General features: G+C 35.1%; 1 protein-coding gene and 1 long non-coding RNA gene across 2 annotated transcripts; both read left to right on the forward strand.

Annotated features, from left to right (window-relative positions):
* The first annotated feature begins 256 nt into the window (after window positions 1–256).
* Window positions 257–11,625, forward strand: LOC149793642 (uncharacterized). The gene is made up of 3 exons (XR_016422581.1): window positions 257–631; window positions 8,881–8,976; window positions 11,142–11,625. It is a non-coding gene; the product is annotated as an uncharacterized LOC149793642 (long non-coding RNA).
* Window positions 11,626–14,720: 3,095 nt separating this feature from the next.
* Window positions 14,721–18,999, forward strand: LOC149793643 (uncharacterized). The gene is made up of 2 exons (XM_089966442.1): window positions 14,721–15,687; window positions 18,409–18,999. Exons 1-2 carry the CDS (start codon window positions 15,153–15,155, stop codon window positions 18,870–18,872), a joined length of 999 nt encoding a protein of 332 aa, XP_089822568.1. The 5' UTR covers window positions 14,721–15,152; the 3' UTR covers window positions 18,873–18,999.
* The last annotated feature ends 7,781 nt before the right edge of the window (window positions 19,000–26,780 follow it).

The following is a 26,780-nucleotide window of genomic DNA, read 5'->3' on the forward strand; positions in this document are numbered from 1 at the left end:
TTTTTTTTTCTCCATGTGTAAGAGTCGTCATTATAGTCTTGGTGCGATGTACAATGTGAAGGCTATTTGTGTTTAAATCTAAGGCGAGGTGACCGATGACATATGTGCAGTCTTATCAAACCAATACCTGCAGATATAATGCATCTTGTGGCAGACATGTACGTATTGCAAGATAGATGTATTGACGTTCAGGTGGATGCCACGATTTGTGGAATGATGTCAATTTATTTTATATATTTCTTTTCAGGCAATATACCTTGGCGCGGCAGGTGATGAACTCGACCATCACCAGGATGGTGGAATAATGTCTGTAATTCTGAGGAAACTTTGAGATTTGGAATAACGCATTATAATATTATAAAAGATTAATGTACTTAGAAAGCGTCTGGACAGAGCTGAGAGACAACTTACTAATATACAAGAACTGGAGTACTGGTTGAAAAAAGACTGAAAAACAAATATGGATGTTAGCATATCGTGTGGATAACATAATGCTGATAGCAAGGTGAAAAAATGCGTTACTATGAAGTTAATTGAAATCAAGATGACACATGACATTATGGATAGCAGTTGCTCTTGCTTGGTTTCGATACGACGATCAGTATCCAACGTATAGTCGCCATAGGCTGAGGTGAGTGAGAAAAGTACGGAAGTTTTGTCCGAGAAGAACTGCACTCAAGGAGGTACTTTTCCATGGCATTTGTAGCGTATACTTTGAATTTCTAAATAAGAGGACACATTTATCGTCATAGTCTGAACATGCAAACCCCTCTCGCATATAATTGTTCAGAATATTGTCATTTCTTCCAAAAGGTGTTAAAATTATAGGACTAGATAGTAGGTGAAAGTCCTGGACCATATGAACATTTTAAAATTATTATGATCATACTGATGCAACAGCTATCTGACCGATTTATGTGAATGGTGATACAATACGACGACAAAGTCTTTTAGTTATATCTAACTAAACATCACAGGTATTTTTTCACAACTGATATCCATGATATAAATTCAAATGGTCTGGTGTTGATGCGAGAATCATTTTAATACAAAGAAACGACCTTAAACCGCAATGGATCAACGATAGCTTATAGTCTAGTCTGCTTGTATTGAATGATGTTGTTGTTGTTGTTGTAGGGTTTAACGCCATTTTTCAGCACAAGATAGGCTATACATGGCGGCAAGTATTAATGGCGGAGGAAGAACCAGGGAAACCCTCGGAAAACGCCGGAAAGAACCACCTACCTACAAGAAGCTACTGGCAAGCTTTCTCACATATCAACATTTCTTGCAGCACCAATTCTGTAATTTTGCATAATTATCAAAGAAATGCAATCGTTGCAGACATATTTGTGCAGGATTTACTAACACGGTTTGTAATGATCAAACATCTACTCTCAAACAATGAAAAGACTGATGAAACTAATTTGGATCAAATTGTCGCAGATGATGAAACATTTATTAGCTCTCAAGACCGGTCTTATTTAGACAGAAACCACACATATATTGACGTAGATTGCATGATAAAAGAGTTATGGTGGCAGTAATGTTAGATTCAACAGGTATCTCTGACTCATCTAGTGCCAGTAGATTGGTTCAAGCATGCAGTGGTGCTAAAACAACTGAAACACTATCGAACCACCTTCTGTACCCAATGTATCGGTCTACTCTTTGAAAATACACGCATACATTCGCACATCCTGACAGACTTCCGGAAGGAGTACATAATCTAAATTTTGGCAATTCCTCCATAAGGTTCTGATTTAGCACCAATTGATCTTCGGTTGCATCGCCTTATCAACGATTGGCTGAGGAACATGATTTAAAGCTGAAATTAATCTGGAAGTGTACCTATATAGTATATGCGCACCACACCAAAAGGTGAATTCAAAATGGTATTCAATAATTGTATAATCATAATGATATCACATCAATATAGGGTATGCGCTGATGTAGTTTTCATCACATATGTTAAAACCGTGACAAATAGTACTGCTCGTATACTTGATTTGAAAATGTGGTAGAGGCACAAAAGCATTTTTTAAATACAATTTTGTCTCCTGCATACTGTGTTTAGTTTTAATTTAGATTCCTCATAGTTAGTAAATTTTGAGCAGTTCGTGTGAAATGCCATAACGAACATTCATAGACACACACATATAATATAATTATATATATATATATATATATATATATATATATATATATATATATATATATAGCTGAACAAAGTTGACAAGCAGGAAATATTATCCGTCCAAGTATTAATTGATTGTTAAAGCGGAAGACGATGGCACAACAATACTAAATTATATGTTCGACGATACGTTACCTATACAGCAACGTTCTCTTATTATCCAGTCTATGTGGATTTTTAATGTCCTGGCCCAGTTCATCCTCGGAAGTTCCCGTCTTTTAGACCAGGTCAACTACAGTGATCTTGATATAAGAAAACAGGTGGAATGTTTAGTTTGTCGATTATCCGTTACATATGTTTTCTTTTTGAATTATGTTTCTATATAATGCGGGTCCAGCAATGTTTGAAATTTTACTAGAACATGTAGGCAAAGGAGGAACACATGCAAGAAAAGAGAACGACACTGCTGTAATAGGTATTATTGTAACGCTTCACTTTTAGACAGGCCTGAGTGTTTACTTCTGGTGCTGAGGTTCTGAAATCTACGGCGCCTAGTTTGAATCATTTACTCTGTTTTTCTTTTCGTGGAATCAAGTCAGGAGTGTCTTATCATGCCGTTGTAATGTAAGTCTGAGTATCTTATCATGCCGTTGTAATGTAAGTCTGAGTATCGTATCATGTCGTTGTAATGTAAGTCTGAGTATCGTATCATGCCGTTGTAATGTAAGTCTGAGTATTGTATCATGCCGTTGTAATGTAAGCCTGAGTATCTTATCATGCCGTTGTAATGTAAGTCTGAGTATCTTGTCATGCCGTTGCAATGTAAGTTTCAGTATCATATCATGCCGTTGTAGTGTAAGTCTGAGTATCTTTTCATGCCGAAACCCCACCTAAATGGAGGTACCAACAGGCAGACTGGGACCAATTCCAGTTATTACTAGCAAGAGTAAATCCAGATAACTTAGAAAGCCCAAGTATTGACATGTATTATGATAACATAACAGACACAATTATAGAAGCAGCTAACCGATGCATACCAAAGACAACTAATATCCAAAATAAAAGCCCTGTACCATGGTGGACTAAACAGTGCACTATAGCACATAAAGACAAAAAATGGGCCTTAAATAAATATAAACGCACCAAAAATTCTATCTACTTCCAGCAATATAAAGATAAAGAAAAAGCACTAAAACAAACTATAAAAACTGCTAAAATTAATCTATGGCAAACCTTTTGCTCTAAATTGAGTCTAAAATCAAACTCAAAACAAATATGGGACAACATAAAAGCCATCAAATGGTAAGCAACTACATCAGCCATAACAAATAAAGATAAGGCAGACCTCCTAGCGAAGCATTTGTCGAACATGAGTAGCAACAATAATCACACCAGAAACTTTCAAGAACACAACAAACTAATGGAGGGAACCCAACCTCAAATGTTTCAACACCAAGGAACAAAAGAATCTCACCTAAATAGCGACATCACAGTACATGAATGGAAGATAGCCCTACGATCCAAAAACGAAACATCCCCTGGTAAGGATCAGTTAGGTTACATTATCTACAAAAACTACCTATCAATATAACAATAGCCATAATCAAACTCTTTAATAGGATATGGGATAAAGGCCAACTACCCACCAAATGGAAACAGGCCATAGTAATACCAATCCCCAAGCAAGGTAAAGATCCCAACAACATAAATTCGTACCGACCCATCTCCCTTACAAACAATATTGCAAAATAATGGAGACAATAATCGCAAATAGGTTAAAACACCACCTAGAAACCAATAACCTATTCTCCATAAATCAATGTGGCTTTCGGAACAAACGGTCCACCGCTGACCAACTTCTCAGATTGGAAAGAGACATCAAACTCGCTTTTAACGCTCATAGTAAAACCGATCGCAACATCATAGCGGTTTTTTAGACCTAGAAAAAGCGTTCGACCTAGTATGGACCAATGGACTAATGGCCAAACTAAACCAATTTGGAATAACTGGACGCTTGTTCAACTGGATTGGCGATTTCCTCAGGCCGGAAAATTGCCACAAGAATAGGCAACACCCATTCGTAAGAATTTTCACTTGAAAATGGAACACCGCAAGGCAGTGTAATAAGTCCCTTACTATTTAACCTAATGGTAAACGACCTTCACCTGAATGCAGCCTCCACAAAAATAAACCTGTCACAATTTGCAGATGATAGTGGCATATGGAGGAATGGAAATCCTGCCAATAACACAGTAGTTAAAGAAATCCAGGAGAGCCTAGACAACATAGGGAGATTGGCGGACAGATGGGATTTCAAAATATCTCATGAAAAAACTGTGGCAATCATATTCACCCCCAAACGAAATAACAACTTAGTCTATCCAAACTTCTATATACAAAATCAATTAATCAAATACGTGACAGTAGTAAAATTCCTAGGAATGTTCTTTGACAACCACCTCACATGGAAACAGCACATTGAACAACTCACCCAGAATTGTAACAAAGATCTCAATTTACTCAGGAACATCACAGGGACTGACTGGGGATCCAACCAGGAAACCCTCCTCACGATATATAAAAGCCTAATTCGATCAAAACTGGATTACGGTTGCCAAGCATATAACTCGGCTAAGCAACCTGTACTACAAAAACTTGACACTATCCAGACAAAAGCCTTACTATTATGCACAGGAATACTACCCTCAACATCATTAGAAGAACTACAAACATTAACAGGAGAACTACCCTTAAAATTACGTAGGCAAGAACTGCTCCTCCGATACTCCATTTGATTAGATACGCACCCAGACAACCATCCCACCAAAATAGCTATAAATAAGTGTAAAGTTGTCTTCAAACCCAAAATCATACCCATCACACCAAGTGGCAAAGTATTCCTTGAACTAAGAGAAAAGATACCAATACTAAAAAAACAGGTAACAAACAATACAAACCAGAACAAATCACCATGGTTACAAAAACCACCAAGGATTAACACTGAAGCTACCAAATTAGGCAATAAAGAAGGACAAGAAAACTTACTAAAACCTGTACTGGTAAACGAAATCAACCAAAAATACCCGGACTATGTTAAAATATATACCGATGGATCAAAAAGAAACAACCCACCAAGAACAGCAGCAGCAATAGTCATCCCTGAATTAAATATACAAACGGGATCCAGATTACCTGACTATGCTCCATTTACACCACTGAATTCTGGTCTATACTTGAATCACTACAATAAATCAAAGACAACCAAATACCTAAAGCAGTCATTATAAGTCATTCCCTAAGCGTTATCAAATCGATCCAAAATCGCAATACACACTCTAGGGAACAATTCCTCGACAGAGCATGCCAATTAATCGACGATATCACCACAGCACATCAATTAGTCGAGCTCATGTGGATACCGTCGCACATTGGAATCTCTGGCAACGAAACAGCAGACAAAGTTGCAAAAACCAAACTAGGAGATCAAAACTCTATCAAGCTTAACTATAGCTCTACAGAAGCAATAAGCTTCGCACAAACATATATAGACCAAACATGGCAAGATTTTTGGAACTCCTCCACAAAAGGTAAAAAGCACCATGAACACCCCCCCCCCCCCAAAAAAAAAAACCTACATAGGAACATACAGCTACCTAAGGGTACCTATTTAGAACAGAAAACCATAAACAGGATAATAACTGGAAAAACTAAACTAGCAAGCAGTTTTGGAAGGTTTATAGGACCCAAACCAGCAACCATTAACTGCTTTAACTGTCACACCACCGAAGATCTACACCACGTATTCAATATATGCCCAAAATATCAACCCGCTCGGAAAATATCTATCAAAAAACCAAAAAGAGATTGGATCACCACACCCATACCCAGAGTTACTTATGGACTTTAATAAAAATAAACAATCAGCATATAAAAATATAAATCAATTCATAGACTCAGCAGGACTTAGGAACAAAATATAATTACTATCCCCACAAAACCAAAAGACCCAGTAACTAGCAAAATAAATTTAGAAGCCACCACATAAAAACCCATAAGATATCATTCAATTTTATAAAAGTATTAATAAATAATTCACTTACGAAGCACCTATAAAAAAACTAAGGAAACCGCAAAATCGGATGTCCTAATGTCCTTAACGAACCGAGTAATCAGCTGGATTTCGGTCCTAGATGTCCTTAACGAACCGTATAATCGGCTAGGACTCCGGTTTCCTGCTAAATAAAGTATAAATAACCTTCAATCTCTAAAAACATTAATTAATAAATAACTTATAGAGGTAATATCTAAAAACTTATAAATAACATAACGTAGGAAACACACCCTAAACACCTCGACTAGTAATGCAATAATAACCTTGAAAATCTCTCTTCATACATGATTTCTACTAAGAACCTCTATAAACAGCATAGAACATCACCCCTCCTTTTAGAACATTTTGAAGAAGAAAAAAAAATCGAAAAAAAATAAATAAAAAATAAAAAAAAAATCGCAAGAAACACCAGGCAAATGCAACAAGAAACCAGCGATGTAAAGCAAGCAGGACCGTTCCCGAGCTCTCCTTCCCACTAATGACAGCCAACCATTCAACTGTAGGGACCTTTATGGACCCACAGATTGAAGCCAAACTATCAGGGTTCCTTGAATCCATACAAGCCTAGGGGAGGCGGCACCATCCCCTTCCCCAGGAACAACTAGCAGACTGCGGTGCAGTCAGAAAAAAGTGGCACATGCACAATTGTGCGCACGCCACTATAATTAAACTCAACAACAACAATTCCGTTGTAATGTAAATCTGAGTATCTTATCATGCCGTTGTAATGTAAATCTGAGTATCTTATCATGCCGTTGTAATGTAAGTCTGAGTATGTTATCATGCCGTTGTAAAAATAAATCTTTCCAGTTTATCATCTTTATGGTTGTTATCATTGTCCCTTCTTGTCCGTCCATCCGTCACACCTTGGTTAAGTTTGGCCTTTAGGTCAATTTCTCAAATATTGAAATCCCCACAATGATTCATCTTTGTTAGCACATATATCAACCAAAACTTAGTCACGGTGACCTCATTTTCACGATTAAGACGTTTTCAAGGTTTATTCATCAAGGAGACAGGTAGTTTGTCATATAGATGAGTCTTGGTAAGTTCACATTAACATAATTAGGTTATTATAATCCATCTTCTGTGACTTCGGTTTAGTTTTGATTATACGTCATTTTCCTAGTCATTTGTCCTTGGCAGTAATGGCATTTTGTATGCAGATGACTTCTGGTCACGAATGTAGGTCACTCGACCTACCATTCATACTGCAGTGACTTTGATGAAGTTTCGCTTTCAGGTCAGTTTCTCAGGCATTGTTTTTGCAAAGAACAATGCAACTTTGCAACTAAGTGCGTCCTGATGGGTACACTAGGCTGCTACCGAAATATAATGACTCTGACCTACATTTTGTTCTTCAGTGTCTTTGTTTAAATTTTGCAAGCATTAAATTTCAAAGACAGGAACATTTTACCATAGACTGTGGAAATTTGATAAGACTATTTGTCTTAGTGAGAACAATATTGTCTTACCAAGAATAATTCATGCTTCCAGTATATTATACGGCATGAATTCGATTCTTCATTAATAAGATAGGACGGAACGAAGCCGATCACATATTATTTATGAAGAAAGAGCATTTTATAATCAAATTAAAACTGCATTCCATTAGTTCCATTAGATTGGATCGGAGACTAGTAGGGGGACCCAAACAATGTAGCTTCAATTAATCTCTCTATTCAGGATCGTTTCCGTGCTAGTTACCCGTGAGATCATATGCATAGTTTACTAAAGAAAAGCCTCTGGTTTTAAAGGAACAGATTTGCAAATATTTTCAACTACAATTTGCAAGGCAGCTACAATGAGATAAACGTGTCTCGCATCATTAGAAACGGGCTCTAAATAATTTGAACGTTTTGCGAAAAGTTGCAAAATATGTCGCAGTTCTAACACTTTACTGACATTGTACTTTCTGTATCCGAATGATCCTTAGATCAAAGGCCTTTAACAGAATGTTTCTGCCTAAGGCCAATTCAAATATCCAGGCTTTCGTACTGCTGTTATTTCAAGAAAACACACGATGATTATAAAACATAAGATACGTTAAGGAAAGCTGTTTGCAGTTGATCATGACACTGAAGCACAGCCATGAAAGTTTGCATGAGGGAAATCTGCTTTGCAAACCGCGCGGACCGGTTGATTCTGTAACCCCCTAATGAAACCTCCATAGTTTTTCCACAGTTGTGTTAGAAAGATCTTAGTTGTGACAGATTTAATTGGCAATTGCACCTCAATTGTATGAAACACTATTTCGATTCTTACTTACTACAGACAGCCCAAAATGTAGTTGACGAGATTTGTCTTATCTTGGTTCAGCTGTAACCATTGGCAACAAAGTAAAGCCGTCTGAAGTCACTTGGGCTATGTCTTCCGTTTGATCACAGATACATTCATCACCACTTTATTAATATTAGGTAACTGTTATCTAACTTTCTGAAGTCACTGACACAGATTTCATTTTCGCTTCATAGCAGTTTCTCTTGCATATTTTAATACAGCATTATACAATTGGGGAATCGCGGATCATTCGTATTTCATGGGGATATTTCCAGAATGATGCACTTTTTTTTCAGATGATGAACCCATTAAAATCAATACTTCTGAATGCAGACTCTAATTTATCATACAGATGATGACGATGACAAAACACGGCAAGGAAATGTTTAAAAACGATCCCAATCTGAACTAGTTTTCAATCTAAAGACGAATTTTAAAGTCAAACACGGTAAGTAAACCAGTGTTGCGACCATGTGAGCCTCGTCATTGCATTAAGATTAATAGTTCTTTATATTTTCAATTACATAGTAAATAATACATTACATAAGGCTACGTATTGGCTGAATGTATTGTTATATTATTCAGATATGCATATGACTGCATAATATAGCCAATATATCTAACAAATGTGCGCATTACAAAGTCGTATTTACTATTGCCACCTAGCCAATGAATGATACTAACGTGACGAGTTTGCATGTATCTTACAACTGCGTTTTTTTAATATGTTGAGAAAACTTTTGAAAATCTATCCTGTTCAGAATAACCTAAATTTCTACATGTTTCTGTGTTTTGCAACAATACAATTGTGGAGGTGTTAAAATGGTTACAAATTTTGAACAATTAATTAATTTCGAAGATCAAGAAATAGTAGTTACGTCAATATAATTTCAAAACACAGGTTTTGCTAAACATATCAAGTTCTATAAAACAGCATGTAGCTTCCCCGTATTATTTATTTTGGTCTCACATACAATTTCATAGTGGCAGAAATAAGGTGTATCCAGTAGATTAGATAATCACTCTAATATTCTCAAACACATGTATAAAATTATACACAACTGACATCAGTGAAACTTTCTGTAACATATTTGTTTATTGAATATCAAAACTAGACGCTTTATAATTTTCTGACAAAATTACCCTTAGCTGTATAGAATGACTTAATATTCTACTGTGCCAGACTAAAATTTATATAATCACCTTTGATTTTGTGTACATATTTATGTAACAAATGGGATTTGGGGTCGTACCGGCGAGCTTAACATCAAATTAGACAAACAAATGTGCAATAGTCTCAATAGTTCCAGATATAAGTAATTAGTGAGTTTCACTGCATCGGATGTGATTTCTATGTTATAAATCATTCCAATCAGAAATAAGTATTACAATAGCTTTTGAAAAGTAGTGGAATTTGTAGAGCTGATAAACAACTTATTCCAATCAGAAATAAGTAATACAATAGCTTTTGAAAAGTAGTGGAATTTGTACAGCTGATAAACAACTTGAACTACCCTATATATTTTGCAATGTAAGTTGAATCAAACTGCAAACAACATAACCGCAACGTAATGCACCGGCGGTTCAGTATGTATAACGAAATGGATATCAGTTCCTCTGTCTCCGTGTGGATACCACGAGCTGGCGGAATATGTGTCCTTGAAGAATCGCATTCAAACGGGTTATATTTTCCATTGCCTTTTCATTCAAAACTTTAAATACTAGACAATGAGAAAGGATTACTCTATAATGAACTTAACCTTTTATCGTATACAGAATATTGACGTTTCTTATTCAAAGCCTTAACAGCCTAAGACTAGATGGTAACTGGAACATATAAAATGTTTAAAATATTATGATAATTTGGCTGATAGATATAAATCCCGAAATGTCTCATTAACTATATTCTCTTGTTTCCCTGTACTGTAATGTGTGTCTGGTACACTAATGTAATGATCCACTAATAAATCAAAATTCTATCCTTCTCATATCTACCAATGCAATACAAAATGCAAAACAAGATAATAAGACCGATTATAGAAAATAATATGCCATAATCAGCCAACTAACCTAAACAAAAAAGAAGCACGATACGGAGAGCAGATTTGTTATATTCAGCTATCTGATTGACCTAATAAATGAATGATGATACAGTCAAGTATGATAACAAAGTCCATGCACATTATGACATAGTCCATGCAAAGCATGCTTACACTGTCCATGCCGAATATGATGACACAGTCCATGCACCTCATGATAGTTCAATTACCGCAACGTAATGCACCGGCGGTTCAGTATGTATGTATGTATGTATGCATGTATATATGTGCAGAGAGGTACGGAATAGGTAGGTAGGTTAGTTTCTTTCTTCATGTGTAAGACTCGTCATTGCTGTCTTGGTGCAATGACAAGGTGAAGGACATTTAATTTTAAATGTAAGTTAAGGTGACCGATGACATATGTGCTGTTTCATCAAACCGATACCGGCAGATATAAAAAATCGTGTGGCATACATACATGTATAGCAAGAAAGGAGTATTGAGGAGCTACCGATTGCCACGATTTGTGCCAGGATGCAAAGTTTAATCCTTTTTTTTTGTATTTTATTTCAAGCAATATAACCTTTGAGCGGCAGAAGACAAACTCAACTATCACCAGGAACGTGGAATCATTCCTGTAGTGCTGAAGACAATTTGGGACTTGAAATACGCGATCCAGTGTTTGATAGAAAATTAGAATAGACTGGTGTGCTTAAAGAGCGTCTTGACGAGACTCAGAGACTTTTGGCGAATATGCATGGAAGTAGAATACCGGCTGCACAAGCTGCAGAACGAATATGGATGTAAGAAAATCGTGAGGGGAAGGTAATACAGCTAATTGTAGTGTGAACAGATCAGTGACCATGACGTTGTTTGAAACTAATGTGACATGTGACGAAATGGATATCAGTTCCTCTGTCTCCGTGTGGATACCACGAGCTGGCGGAATATGTGTCCTTGAAGAATCGCATTCAAACGGGTTATATTTTCCATTGCCTTTTCATTCAAAACTTTAAATACTAGACAATGAGAAAGGATTACTCTATAATGAACTTAAACTTTTATCGTATACAGAATATTGACTTTTCTTATTCAAAGCCTTAACAGCCTAAGACTAAATGGTAACTGGAACATAAAAAATGTTTAAAATATTATGATAATTTGGCTGATAGATATAAATCCCGAAATGTCTCATTAACTATATTCTCTTGTTTCCCTGTACTGTAATGTGTGTCTGGTACACTAATGTAATGATCCACTAATAAATCAAAATTCTATCCTTCTCATATCTACCAATGCAATACAAAATGCAAAACAAGATAATAAGACCGATTATAGAAAATAATATGCCATAATCAGCCAACTAACCTAAACAAAAAAGAAGCACGATACGGAGAGCAGATTTGTTATATTCAGCTATCTGATTGACCTAATAAATGAATGATGATACAGTCAAGTATGATAACAAAGTCCATGCACATTATGACATAGTCCATGCAAAGCATGCTTACACTGTCCATGCCGAATATGACACAGTCCATGCACCTCATGATAGTTCAATTGATGCACCGCATGTAGGCAAAGTCCATGGAGGGCATGATACCACATAGAATGCAAAGCATGATGACAGCACAAATTACTTTGAAATGTTTCCAAACTAAATAATTATAAGCGGAATGAATAAAGAAATATTTCTGGTTAGAACACCCTTTAACGAAGATTTTATCGGGGAGAGTGTAAACAGCAGATGAAAGAATCCATCAATTAAAACACAGAATGAGAAACTATCTAGCGAGCCGATGCTAGAAGAAGAAGTGACTTGAATTAGTTATTTAAACGGTCCAAACAAATTTTGAGTGTTGGTATTTGGCTAGGCCTGGATATGACTTTCTGCATCAAAATTAGAATCTCCTAGACCTAAGATGGGGAACAACGTCTTTGTGCTTTTATCTTTCACAAATGATAGACACAAGTACAATATCTATGACAAATGTTTGTAAGCAGACTAATATAGCATTTCCTTGCAAGTAGTGCTAAATTGGGATGATGACATACAAAGAGCAAATTCTCGTAATACAACAGATAAAGAAACAATGAAAAATGTACATCTTAAAAACAGACATCCGCTACTAAATGTGACATCCTCAATAGTTTACATACACAATTCAATTATAGGAAAATAATGCATTTTGAAAGTTGATTTGAAACTTTTGATCAGTGTGACCCAGCAGCTTAACCTTTAATGCAGTATGTACTTGCAGATCGCCATGCCTAATTATTGAGTCGATTTGGCCCATGATAACTTTCCAGAAATGTCCACCCATCAGGTCTTACAAGTTTTAAATATACATAATTTGGATCAGTAAATCTGAGCAATGTCATATGCGAAATCGTCAAATAAACACTTGCCTCAAACAATGGTTGGAAAAAATATCAAGGTTTATGCTCAGTCGAAGTTAATGAATATATCGATTTATAAATACAGTAATAAGCATTTCTGTCACTGGAAATTGTTTTAAGTATTTTGTCAGCAGATGCTGCGCATCAAGAGCAAGAAAGCTAGCCTTCAATGAACTTCTCCGGAGGTGCCATATTTGTTCAATGTATGCCACCCGTTTGTATTCGATTTGGTCGCGATCAACATTGTGTACGGTTATGAAAATATCATAGGAATCTTCAAGCGCCCCACGAAACGTATCAGTCCGAAAATTCAGGATTGCTTATACAATACACTGTTAGGGTTTCTTCGTTGGGATGATTCAGATGCAGTAAATACTAATTGGTGATTTTTGTCAAAAAGATTAACAAGATGAGTTATGATCCATTTGTATGGAAAAGTCTTCTCATAGGTAAAAAATAATTAGTTACTATGGTGATGATTATTTGTTTGCTTTCGAGCGAAATGCTGTACTGTTAAACACAATAAAATATGACCATCCAAATGAAATGTCAGCTGCAATTGTGCATTTATATTCCAACGCATTCTATATTAATATTTTGTTTTAAAAATCCCAAGAAATCGGGAAAACGTTTCAAGTAATATTTGTGGAATTAAACGTTATCAGCATACAAGTCTTTGCTTAGATATCTACCATTCCAGAAATAAGAACCAATAATATAAAACAAAGACACATTATCACCGAAAAATGTATCCACTGAAAGTTAGCTAGAACAAAGAAAATGCACATGATAGGGTTACTTTAATATTTGTGTGTAAATATCAATAGTGTAGTGTATATACATGATAACTACCGAACTAAAAGGGGGCCCCGAGTGGCCGAGTGGTCTAAAGCGCTCACTGTTCCGGATCACTGCAATCTCATCTCTTTCTGCGTGGGTTCGAGTCCAAGACTCGGCTAGCGTGGGTACGTAGGAAAGCCTGCCAGTAGCTTCTCGTGGGTCGGTGGTTCTTCCCTGGGTTTTCCAGGGTTCTTCCTCCACCAGTTATACTGGCCGCCATGTATAGCCTATCTTGTGATGAAAAATGGCGTTAAACCCTAGAACAACAACAACCAAACAAAAAGTAAAACAGTATTTATTCGAAAACAAGCTTCGTTTACAAACAGTAGATGCGGATACTCTACATGATATAATCTTTTTGAATCAAAATGAAAATGGAAAAGGTCCTTCAATGGATCGTTATTGCAAATACACTTACTTGTAATGGATTGCCTGTCTGTTTATCGGTTTTATAAACGAAAACAGAAATATCAAAACGAGCCTTTTGTGCTGATCCCCAACTGTTTAAATGTTTCTTACACTTTTGATAGTTTCATTAATTTAGAAGATGAAACAATCTTTATTTCATTCAAACTTCATATTAAATGGTTTATTGAAAAATTCATAGATAATTTATAAACGAACGTACTGAAATTCGAGTAACTAGAAGAGTTGATATATATGTAACCTTTCTTTAACAAAAGTAGTTTTTCTTAAACAGACTCCAATTTCACACTTCCCAATTTAGAAAAGAAACAGAAATATATATTTTCTTTCGTTTGTATACAACTCATTCTAGTATTATTTTATGGTTTCGCCATTCGCTTGAACAATCAAATACGATGTATCAAGGTGGTGGCGGCCTCATGTATGTATGTATGTATGTATGTATGCATGCACGCACGTACGTACGTACGTACGCATGCATGCATGCATGCATACGTACGTACGTACGCATGCATGCATGCATGCATGCATGTATGTATGTATGTACGTACGTACGTACGTACGTATGCATGCATGCATGCATTTATGTATGTATGTATATATACGTGTGTCAATGCATGTATATGTGTATATATGTATGTTGTCCTGCTGATCTTTATTTTTATCTGCTTAATATCTATCTTTTAGTCCTTTATTCTTTGTCTGTAATCGCACGTGATAATGTTTGTATAGCTGTATAATATATAGGTGGTAGGGAGCAGGTTAGTAGGTTAATATATTTACATGTCATTAATGTCGTAATGGATAGCGTCAAGGTTAATTTAATAACACATACAAGGTGTGGTTACCAATGACATGTATAGCCTTATCAAAGCAATACTGGCCGATATAAAGGAATCGCGTGACAGACATAACTGTAATGCAAGGGAGGCGTATAGAGCACCAGGTGGTTGCAACGATTTTTGACAGGATGCATAGTTTATTTTTTGTTTGTATTCTCTTTCAAGCAATATATTCTGGAAGGGCAGATGAGAAAGTCAAATATGATCAGGATGGTGGAATTATTTCATTACTTCTGAAGAAAATTTGGGATTTGGAAGAACGCGATCGTGAGTTCGATAAAAAGTTAGAAGAGATTGGTGTGCTTAAAAACCGTCTTGACGAGGCTCAGAGACGATTGACGAATATGCAGGAATTAGAATTCAGGTTGCAAAAGGCTGAAGAGCGAATATGGGTGTTAGTACATGGTGTGGACGACAATAGTACTGATTATAATGTGACAAAATCAGGTACCATGAAGGTTTTTCATCCCAAAGAAACACATGACAATATGGATATCGGATCGTCTGGCCCCGTCTGGATACGACGTGCTGTTTCCAACATAGAGTCACGTCAGGCTGAGATGGGAGATAAAATCAAGGAACTTCTGTCTTTCAAGAATCGCATTCAGACAGGTAATATTTGATAACATTTTAATTCGACCGTTTAATTATGAGAAATATAAAAACGACTGCTTCTTCATTTAATAATGATGTCACATTTTCTCACTGTATTTGTTCTGCATGTTAACATTGTTTGCTCAATGTCGAGACATTTCCGATTAGATGGCTGACGACAGTTCTTAAGGACCCTGAACTTGTAGAATGGTACGATCCGTTTCGTGCCCCAAGCAAAATAAAGAAAAAGGATGACTTGTTGATAAATTCAAAGTGTCATTACGATCTAACCTAGATCAGCACTATCGTACGGGAGCTCCGGTTTACTGGTGACATCACTCACTGATAGACTGAAATTCCATCTTTCTAACATGGAAAATGCAATTTTACAATAGGATAATAGACATGATTAGATAAAAGTGATAAAAATACTTTAATGATATCAGCCAACCGAAACAAAAACGCCAGAAGCAAGTTTGAAATAGATTGAATTTTCTATTTGTACATTTCTTAAGATGAAAATTTTAAGACGTTCGCACAAGCAAACATATACAAAATCATCACGAAGAAATTATGTAAGTTCATATTTTAATGTAACAAAAGCATTTGCACTGTTCCATACTCGAAAAGGCAACATTGGAAACATTTGACAATTTGGTACTGTAAAGGTACAGTTAGATTTAATGATCAAACTTAAGAAACATTTGGTTGAAAAGCCTATGCGAGCAAATTAAATACCAAGAAATGTACCAGAGAAAAGTCATATTAATTTATTTCGCAAAGGTGACATGGATAGTTTCTCTCTCGGTTTGATGAGATTTTTCACATCAGTTTGTGCTCAGGAAACAGCGAACATACGAAATGGATGACTGACAGGATTTAATATTCAAATCGCCTGTTTAATGAATGTTCTAATGTGGATTTTCCTGAATTGTACAAGAACAAAAACGCTTGTGACAATACAAACAAACGAATAGAAACAACACGTTAACAGTTTTTGTATTGCACCAATACAAACAGTAGTCATATGCAATTATACAGTCACTGGTTTAAAAGATATCTGATAAAATAGAGAGACTTTGAAAACATTGGGAATGAAGATGATATATTTGTAAATGTATATATAAGTATGGAAAAATTAAACTTGTAGCCACATGGGAAGTGGACACGGTTAAATAATTATATATGATGTCGCAATTCAATCTTCAAATATTAGGTATCCACCCACCAATTACTTAAGCAAGATTCTATAATGCTACGTGACATCTTCAAGGAGTTTCAAATTTGTGTATGAAACACTGCAGACTTGCCCCAGCACATTATTATAGACCATCTGGTTTAGCTCATGATGCTGTTTCTAAGAATTGGCATCTTACATAAATTTGGCAATGTTTTAAAGATCGATCATGGAATTGGTAGTGCAATTAGAATAGTATCGCCTAGACAAGCACCATTCAATAACAAATTATATTCCAACAAAGATGAAATTATAATAAATTGCCTTATTGTGTACTTACACACCAAGATTTAATATGGTCGGGCTATTAGTGTATATATGCCTGTATAAAATACCTCATATTAGCACATGTTGAACGAACTGGAAGTTGATTTCGATATGCCAACGCATCTAAAACGTTTTAAAGACTATCCGTTTGTCGAATGAACAAATGAAAGCATGTATGTGCATTTCCTTTGCTAAGAACCCTAAAAGAAAACAGAAATGACTGTTACAAAGCTATAATTATTATTATTAGTAGTAGTAGTAGCATTAGTAGTAGTAGTATAATTTTCTATTTAATGGGTATATTAACATCATAAAATCCGCTAAATAAGCATTGCTAACAGGATGGATGGGCAGGTTTATGGATGAATCTTATTTGACTACAGTATACATCAATGTATTCATAAGTTGTATTATACAGCCTCTATTAAGTACCTAGTACACCCATAGCGTTTACCATGCACATATAGTTTGTCTTATTAATTTTGACTTTTTGTTGTACTTCCTTTTATTATTAAATGCATTTACACGACGGTTTATCCAAAACGTCATTAGTAAATCATTTTCAAAGTTATGCTAAGTTATATTTCCCGCGTCATTATTCTTTTGAGAGAACCATAATCAAACGCAACTCTTCTGAAATGAATATATATAGTGTCATTGTCTGTCTCTGGCTTTTCACTGACGCTATATCGTTCTCACCAATGGATTATTTTGACTCGACACTTCGTCATTATCACCAAGTGATACACATTCTTTCGTAATGGTCTGTCACTAGCATACCAGGGAATATCTCACGCAACTCACTGCAGAAAAAGATTATATGCATGTTGTTTATTTCGTTCCCAATCTTCCAACAGTTTATGCAGTGTCTTCTGATTTAATGCTTTGGCGGAGGATTTAATTTCTCAGAATTGTATCCGTCTTATCAAAGTGTGCAACTTCCTAAACGAATTAAATACAAATTGAAGCGCATACTCATGAAATGTTATTTTGCAGGGAATTGCCTCCTCTTTGTTGTACTAACAAATAAATACGTCTAAATCAATCTGTACATTTTCATCTGCAGCTGTAATATTAAAAGTTCTAGAATACTCGTTCAGCTAATATATATATATATATATATATATATATATATATATATATATATATATATATATATATATATATATATATATATATTGCAAACTAATAAACTAATACTAAACACGTTTTCTATGTTTTGTTTGTTCCTGTAGCAAAAACTATGGCTGACATAAAAGGCATTAAAAGGGCCGTCACAATAAAGGTTGCTTTTACTGCTATGTTTTCCTCTACACCAGTCGCGATGGCAAAAGGACACTCTCTTCTATTTGACAAGGTTGATTACAATGAAGGTAGCGCATACGACCCAACCACCGGAATATTTACATGTCCAGTATCTGGCACGTACCTATTCTCTACCAATATTTTATCTGTGCCTCACAGAGGAAACGTACAAACTGAAATTGTAGTTGAGGGCCTAGGGAAAGGGAGAACAAATGCATTCGATAACGTAGACGTCGATCAAGGAAGCACCGCTGCGGCATTACATTGCTCTGCCGGTCACAGGGTCTGGGTAAGGTGCATGTCAGGTTCCCAAACCTGGGGAGATATGTATTCATCTTTTACTGGCGTTCTTCTATGGCCCGATGTTCCTGCAACTGCAACAAATAGTAATTGATGATTATCATGATTACCTACAGCCCTCATGATTAAATTTGTCACGGGAACATTTGCAGATATAATTTCAACTGAAAAAATCCTTCTACATTGTTAACTGTCACGGAATAAAAGTTTTGTGCATTTCATTTTGTTGTTGATCTAAAATACAATTGTAAGAGTTGTTTGTAATACCAGGAACTGCATATTTAACAGGAATATTTTCATCCTCATATCATATAAAAGTAACAAAAACACACATACATACATACATGCATGCATGCATGCATACATACATACATACATAATACATACATACATACATACATAAAATTGTTTATAGATGTTCTTTCAGCACATTTTGTCCTAGTCAGACTGATTAGTAACAAGTAACTTTGATGTATGGGTTAGGCCCTCATTAAATCGCTGCCTGCGAAGGATGGGTGCTCTGGTTTGGTAATCACTAATTAGGACTTGCTGGGATAACGTATAGAGAGATATAGTAGTAGATGTTATCGTGGAGAGTAAGTAGCGGAAATTGACAAAGTTGAAATAAACCTGAGAAAAAGTTCTCGCCATTTGAAAAGAATGTCATGAAATGACATTTTCCAGAATTGATATTAATAAAGTCGGAGTAGAGGGAATTATTATAGTTTCGATATCCGTGTTCAATCTTTGGCAGTTAGATTCAATTAATCCTGATTGGCTAAACAAAGCGAGGGAGTGTGCTAAAAGGATGAAATTCATTGCTTTAAGTAATTTCCATCGATTAAATTTTGTGGACGGGGAAGTCTGGCTCCCGGACATAACAAGATTTCTCGTTATAAATTGACCAACGAACGGGAGTCAGGAAGTGACGGACACTGGAAAGAGAGATTTTTACTTCATAGGAAAGAAAGCGAGTCTCGGAAAAGCACGAGGTGTATCTCAATAGCGTCACTGATATTTACTGTAATCATGTGTTACATATATTCCTATAAAATTCATACTTAAATTTTCCTTGATTTTCGAATTATTTGTTGCAGTCGTTTGTCTAGAATGGTATATGGCTCGTGTATCCTACAAATGTCATACGATATTTCACTGATATTAATTCGTTCGAATTTTCTCGTTTAGGTGTAATATGAATTATGAATCCTTAACATTGTATGTATTAATTTTTGATGGAAATTATTTGAATACGTGAATTTATCTTTCTTAAATTTCATGCATCATGTATGCTATAATCGATTTTACTATATATGTCAACGAGTTGCTAGTTATCAAGTACGATAGTTACGACAAAACGTAAAGTCCATTAATTAATTTGTTTAATAAGTTTTAAATTCTTCTGTTCGAGAAATCAGCGCATGTCGACTGACATCATTCAGCTAATGATTTATAGCCCACGGTAACGCAGTATTAAGAGGCCTAGTTGTGTCATAGTTGAATTAGAAATGCTGAGTAGCAGGAAAAAGACATTAACTTTTTGATAATAGCGTTGTGTGTTCATCGGTTTTCAAAGTGTTCATATTGGCCCTTGTTATGTTGGGTTAAGATAATACGAAATATGACGTAACAAAAGTTGTTCGATCGCAGAAGTATGAAAGCCTGACGATTATTAAGTTGCGTTTTATTTATCTGAAGAAAACTTAGTTCCATATTTACACAACGCAGTGGAAAACAAGAACAGAGATCTAAGTTACACTTGATGACCCGGAATAGACTTGAGAGATAAAGAGTAGAGGGACTCACATGTCGCCAACATTGAAAATGGAAGTCGCTGAGGCCACAAGGTTATGCCGGCATGCGCTTCCTATAGTAAAATCATTCACTCGATTTTATCCTGGTTTTGGTTTAATCGGTATTAAAAGAACGGGTAACTGCAGTTCTATTAATTTTGTAATTGTATTCCTAATAGTAAGCCTGTCATTCAAATAGCATGTTCATTTTTATTTGTTTTATTTATGTGATAAAAGTGTTATATTTTACTTATGGGGGCTCACGTTGTTCTATTCTTTAACTCTGATTATTTCTCCGTTATGCAGTCCATTACATTACATACTTTATAATATTGTTTACACGTTCTGACAAGAATACCGTGGACAGACATCTCCTGTTCAAGATAACAATGACCAAACAAAGCACCACCTAACCAGTCGGGCAATCCCTAACTCTCTCACACTCCCTCCCTCCCTCTCTATATCTCTCTCCCCCTCTCCCTCTCTCTCTCTCTCTCTCTCCCCTTCCTCTCTCTCTCTCTCTCTCTCTCTCTCTCTCTCTCTCTCTATATATATATATATATATATATATATAGCTGTGTTTTGAAACATAAGAGGATCATTTGTTATTCTTACCAATACAGATGGCGGACGTTTTTTAACCTGCGTAATAGCAATACTTCTCGAAAAGACGATATTATTAAACTATCGTAGGTCTAGCACATGTTTACCTCATGTACTATGTCCCTTGGTTACGTTACGTTGCAATATTAAATTTCGTCGGGTGGCAAAAGATAACATTTTTATGGGGGCTATGATGTCATATTCTTGCAACATTATTATAAAACTGTTGCAGTCTTTATTATGGTTTTTACCGAGCCTTTTCTTTGACGCTACGTTGCATTAACGATGATGATTTACTAGTCAGATTTGCGATTGGGATAGTAACAACAAAACACACGAAACATAACCATGAGTCATTATAAAGGTTGCATTGCTGCGACACTTCAGTCTCGACTTAGAAATTGTGTGTGAGTCAGAGCCGTAGATGGTAAATATGTTTTTGCTGAAATGCATTTATTTGTTATTGGCGTTATTCCATGGTCCGATAAATATGCATCCAAATGTAATAAATTATAATCTTTTTTGTCGAAGCAAAACCACTAAAAACTAAATTCATCGTTTGCATGAATGGATAGTACCGAATACAATGACTTCAAGTCATTGTTACCTTTCAGTATATCACATATATTGCATAAGTGAATTAAATGAAGATAACTCGTTTTAGCTGGCCGCTTTAGCTTCATTAGATATAATTTAAGAACATGTTTAAGAAAATGTTACAACGAGATTTGTTTTGCATCGTATACCTTATAGGACGTACATCTACAGTTAGCCATTATTTGCTTGATAGCCTCATTGTTTTCGTTTAAGTGATGGTGTGTGTTTGGTTTAATTGAAAAACAGATTTTGTTTCCGAAAGGTCTTTATAAGTCAGACAAGTTCACGATTACAGTCTGAAAGGGACAAATATGAAAGATCTTAACACTAATCTCAGAAATTTGAAATTACCTGAATAGGATCATGTACGCATCAGTGATGTGAGATGATGGTGGAGCATTAAGATATTCGCCTTGAAACGGAACAGTTGAAAATAATGCAAAAATGCCTTACGATTGCAGTCTCATGTTCACTGATTTACAAATGTAAATGTAAGTTGTCTTTATATTGCCTTTAGATTTTGCACTTGTATCTAAAATCCATGAAACAGAATCATTAATCTATAATGCATCTAATTTTAATATCGCCATTATAATATCTATACACAAAGTTTAGTTTTCTACATATGTCATCAATAAAATGCAAATACCATAACGTTTGCTGACTTTCTAAATAATAGTGTAAAATATCATTCAAATACCAAAATTAAAATTGAAAAAGCAACGAATGCGATGCTTGTCTAAAAGTGATGTATGTATGTTGTAACTGAAGACATTGGAAAATAAATAGTGAAAAGTACATGTATGAGTGCGATATATCTGCGGACCCGAGTTCGAATCTCAGTACAGCACATATTTAACATCCTACAACCTGTATGATAAAGCTATTGGTTCGTATTTATAAATATTAGTACATTATTCTCCTGTAGAATTCAGGGTTAACGCATTCCGTTCTGTTAAAAATGTAGCTTCAGACAAACAAACGATACCTAGAATAAACTTGATTTTGTCTGGAATAATGACACACTGAAACGAAGTTTTATAACAACAAGAAATAGTGTTTTTAAGCATCTGGGAAAAATTATGCCCATAAATTAGATTTAAAACGAGCCAACGAATCAAAAACATGATCACACCTAATGCTACCTCAATCTCAGAGTTGCAAAAAAGTATGTCACTTATAGAAATTAAAGGATAGATGATATTAAATCAAACGTAATGTAAATTGAAATGAGTGATTCGATTTATACGTATGAATGTAACTTAAAATTTATATATCGCAGCTTGCATTGATAACTTCGTTAGTCTACTAGATGCCGCATTTATCAAACCGTACAGAAATAATTTTACAATGAGCTAAAATGTAGAAAATACACGAAATAGTGCTTTCTTTGAGAAGTGGCCAATGACATCAATGCGGCACAAGATAGCATCGAGGAAACGGATGAAGAGGATCAAAAAGATTGAACTAATTTCAAACAGAGATCACAAATTATGCAGATATATTACAATTTACCTAAACAAGAATAACTTTATTTAAGTGGCAGCAGTTTTAGATTTCGAACTTCAATAAACACAAAGATAGAGTGTTTCATAGCTTTTCTAAGCACGGCAAGGGGGATAGAGAATATGACATTGGCGTTAAACTGGATGAATTGTGATATGAAATCTACTTTAAAAACAAACGTTTGCTGAGAAAACAAACTTAATACCCAGATATACATTGATTTACCGTTAACGAATTGTACCGTGTGATGAATATCACGGTGGCAACAATTAGAATATGATTTGGAGTTCGAAATTTAGAACTATGTAAGGTTTGAATTCATACAGTGGACAAATCCCAACACTGAACTTGCTAGAGTTGCACATAAATACAAGAATAAAAAAAACATTGAAATGTGGCAAATCCGTTGGTTTACAGTTACGAATGTTAATAATGTGTTTCATGTTTTACCTGATTACCTGTTACACAAAACAGAGAAGTTGTGATAATGAGCCACTGAAATTAAATAATCAGGTTTATATAAAGGTTACGAAAATTTGAACATTTAACACCTTGAAATGGAATTTAGAACTAAATTTCTGCATTGTATTAAATGAAGGTAGCCAACATTTTGCTTACTAGTTAACATTGCAAATGTGTACTTCTGGGATAGCTGTTCAACTGTTGCAGATACGACAAATGGTTTCAGTTTCATGTACATTATTATATTTATTTTTAACATTGTGTGTGAAAATAAACTGTTTCATGTGACATAAGTAAACTCTATTTACATACTTCGTTCAGCATATCTTCTCCGTTTACAAAAACGTAGACTCGCCGAAGAATCAAAGCAGTGACCAATTGCTCCGATATAGAACTATACCGTACACTTGAGCCAAGTATATCATAACCTGTCATCAGTGAAGCCGAACAACCATATTGTCGTATGAAGTTTACGACACATTGTCAGCTATAACCTTTTGCCAGCCGTAGAACGTTTGGTATTTGAAAACCTATATATGTGTTGTAGGAGTAACTAAGTTGCTTGCAGCCCAGTAACTAATTTTGACTAACTCCCTGTACTAGACTTGATGAAACTTAGTATTTTAGCAGATATCACTTAACATTTTTTGAGAACTTTTAGTTGGTGGAATTATATATATATATATATATATATATATATATATATATATATATATATATATATATATATAATGCGTAAAGAGAATTTAGGTTATAATTTTAAATCTTGTGAAGCAAGTAACTTAAACACATGCGTTTTTCAAAAGAATGGATGATAATCATACACAATTTTCCGAAGACGTGTTTATGCCTCTGCGTCAATAACATTAAAATTCCAACGATGATCAAGCTAAAGGCAACACTTGCTAGTGCAACGCCAAGAAGCGGATTTGTGAGACCTGGAAGGAAATATAAATATTTATTGTGACGAAGCGTGAATGTTAGAGTAAATACATGAAAACAACAAAGTGTTATGAAATACAACACATTTGATCTAATGGCGATGATACAGTGGATTGTTCATCATGTTTTCAGAGGCACAATCTGATAGACAAATTGTGTCTTGTGTCATCGGTACAATTTCTCATGTTGATGTGGAATATTTTAGAGTAAATATACTCATAGGAAAAGCAATATGTATAATAATTATGGAATACCATAACACTTATCATTATCTTTCTGCACGAGATTATTTCCGTTGCTATGTATGGTACTGGATTGAACTGAAATGAAACGATATATCAAACTTTTATTTGCACAATCAACATACATTAATCCAATTTTAATATTATTGTTTTCTGAGCAGAAACTTAGAACTGGATAAAAAGACGGCGAAGCAACTGTCATGTATTTAAAGTTGTACCGAAACATTGTATAAAAACAATTCTGTATATATTCAGTTGATATAGATGAATTTAGTTGTAATGTATGACGTCATGCAATGCATGAATCCGATGAATCTTAACATATTCTTTGGACATACTGCTTAATAACCATGAAGCACAAGTCGGAAATTGAATTTTAAGACACCACACAAATTTTGTAACATGAATATTTTCTAAATTTATGTTGATCTCACTTGCCATGGACATAAATATATGGGGAAGAACACAAAGCATATGATACAAAATCTGGTTTTATTACGGTAGAGAAGTGTGGCTTCATGTAGCAGATAAAACACGAAAAATGAATTACTTAGGAGTAAGTCAATCAACAATTATTGTTAAATTTAAAAAACGATTGGATTAATGATCTCTGGGGTACAAATAAAGGAGCCTATTTTGAAAAGAGTCATAAAATGCATATGAAAAGATTGCAGATCTAAGATTAAATTCATCGCGCGATGAAATACACCGGTTCGCCGTTTCCCCACCACTAGAATTGTGAGTTCTACGCGTTCTTATCAAACACTTTACAGACAGTCGATGTAATGCATGAAAACAGTGTGGGATTTCATTGTCACACATATTGGTGGCTACAAAAAGAGGCATATATATAAACGAAATGGCACATTGCGTACATGGATGAATTTTACAAGTCGACATTGTGTAAACATGACCCTCTGGATACAAAGAAAATATATATAAATTTTCATACGCTGTAGGTCAGTTTGCTTTTCTATGGAAATTAAACATGATTCTCCAGAATGGGTGTTTTTGAAAGTGACTTTTTATGCGAAACATCTTTACTATCTATCAAGGAAAAATAAAACGTGGTTGTGCAATATGTTTTCAAATTCATAATTCTTTTTTCCCTTCTATATATAACAAAATAAAATGTTTGCACATATATACAAAGCACACTTGAGTGGGAAGATCGCTTGAAATGTGTACAAGTTCGAGTAATGGTCCATGTGTGGCAATGCTTATACGATTCTGAAAAAAATATTGCATCTTGAATCTATCATCATTTCTCTCTCTCTCTCTCTCTCTCTCTCTCTCTCTCTCTCTCTCTCTCACGCACACACAAGCACACAAGGGAGTGTTGGTTTTCGCAAGAACGCTACATCGTAGAGTTTTATCCACGCACCTAAAGTAGAAAACTTAGATGTAAAGACTTACAAAAATGGTACTAACAACTGCATCGCATGACGCTCAGCATTAAGAAGTTAGTGTTAGGACTGGTAGGCCTGGTGTCAGGAGATTGTGACTGGGTGGGACATCGTGCTACATGTCTGCGGCATAATGCCCCAGTGCCAGACATCACTATAAACTGCCACACTGTAGGCATCGTAGCGATATGATTGAAAACTTGTTAAAGCTACGTTAAAAAAGTCCAAATAACACATACACATTCCTAATGTTACAACTCTGGTCTTATACTAAGTGACATAAAAGAGCTAAACTATAAAGTTGTTTTTCTTTAAATTTAACAAATAATTCATTTTCCTATAATACAAGGTGAACATTTATAAATAAACTCATATTATTGTAAATGACTTCCAAATAGTCCTAAAATTTATATCACAAGTCCAAATGTATAAAGTTCCAATTTAATTCCAG

The sequence above is a fragment of the Sinohyriopsis cumingii genome, chromosome 8 (genome assembly GCF_028554795.1).
Source record: "Sinohyriopsis cumingii isolate HCF-2022 chromosome 8, ASM2855479v2, whole genome shotgun sequence".
NCBI classification, from domain to species: domain Eukaryota; kingdom Metazoa; phylum Mollusca; class Bivalvia; order Unionida; family Unionidae; genus Sinohyriopsis; species Sinohyriopsis cumingii.

What these genes read in the sequence shown, in the direction of transcription:
- LOC149793643 (XM_089966442.1), top strand. Translation starts at nt 15,153, where the DNA reads ATGCAAGGGAGGCGTATAGAGCACCAGGTGGTTGCAACGATTTTTGAC. An exon ending in CAAGAATCGCATTCAGACAG is followed by an intron (nt 15,688 to 18,408) that starts GTAATATTTGAT and finishes TTGTTCCTGTAG; the next exon opens with CAAAAACTATGGCTGACATA.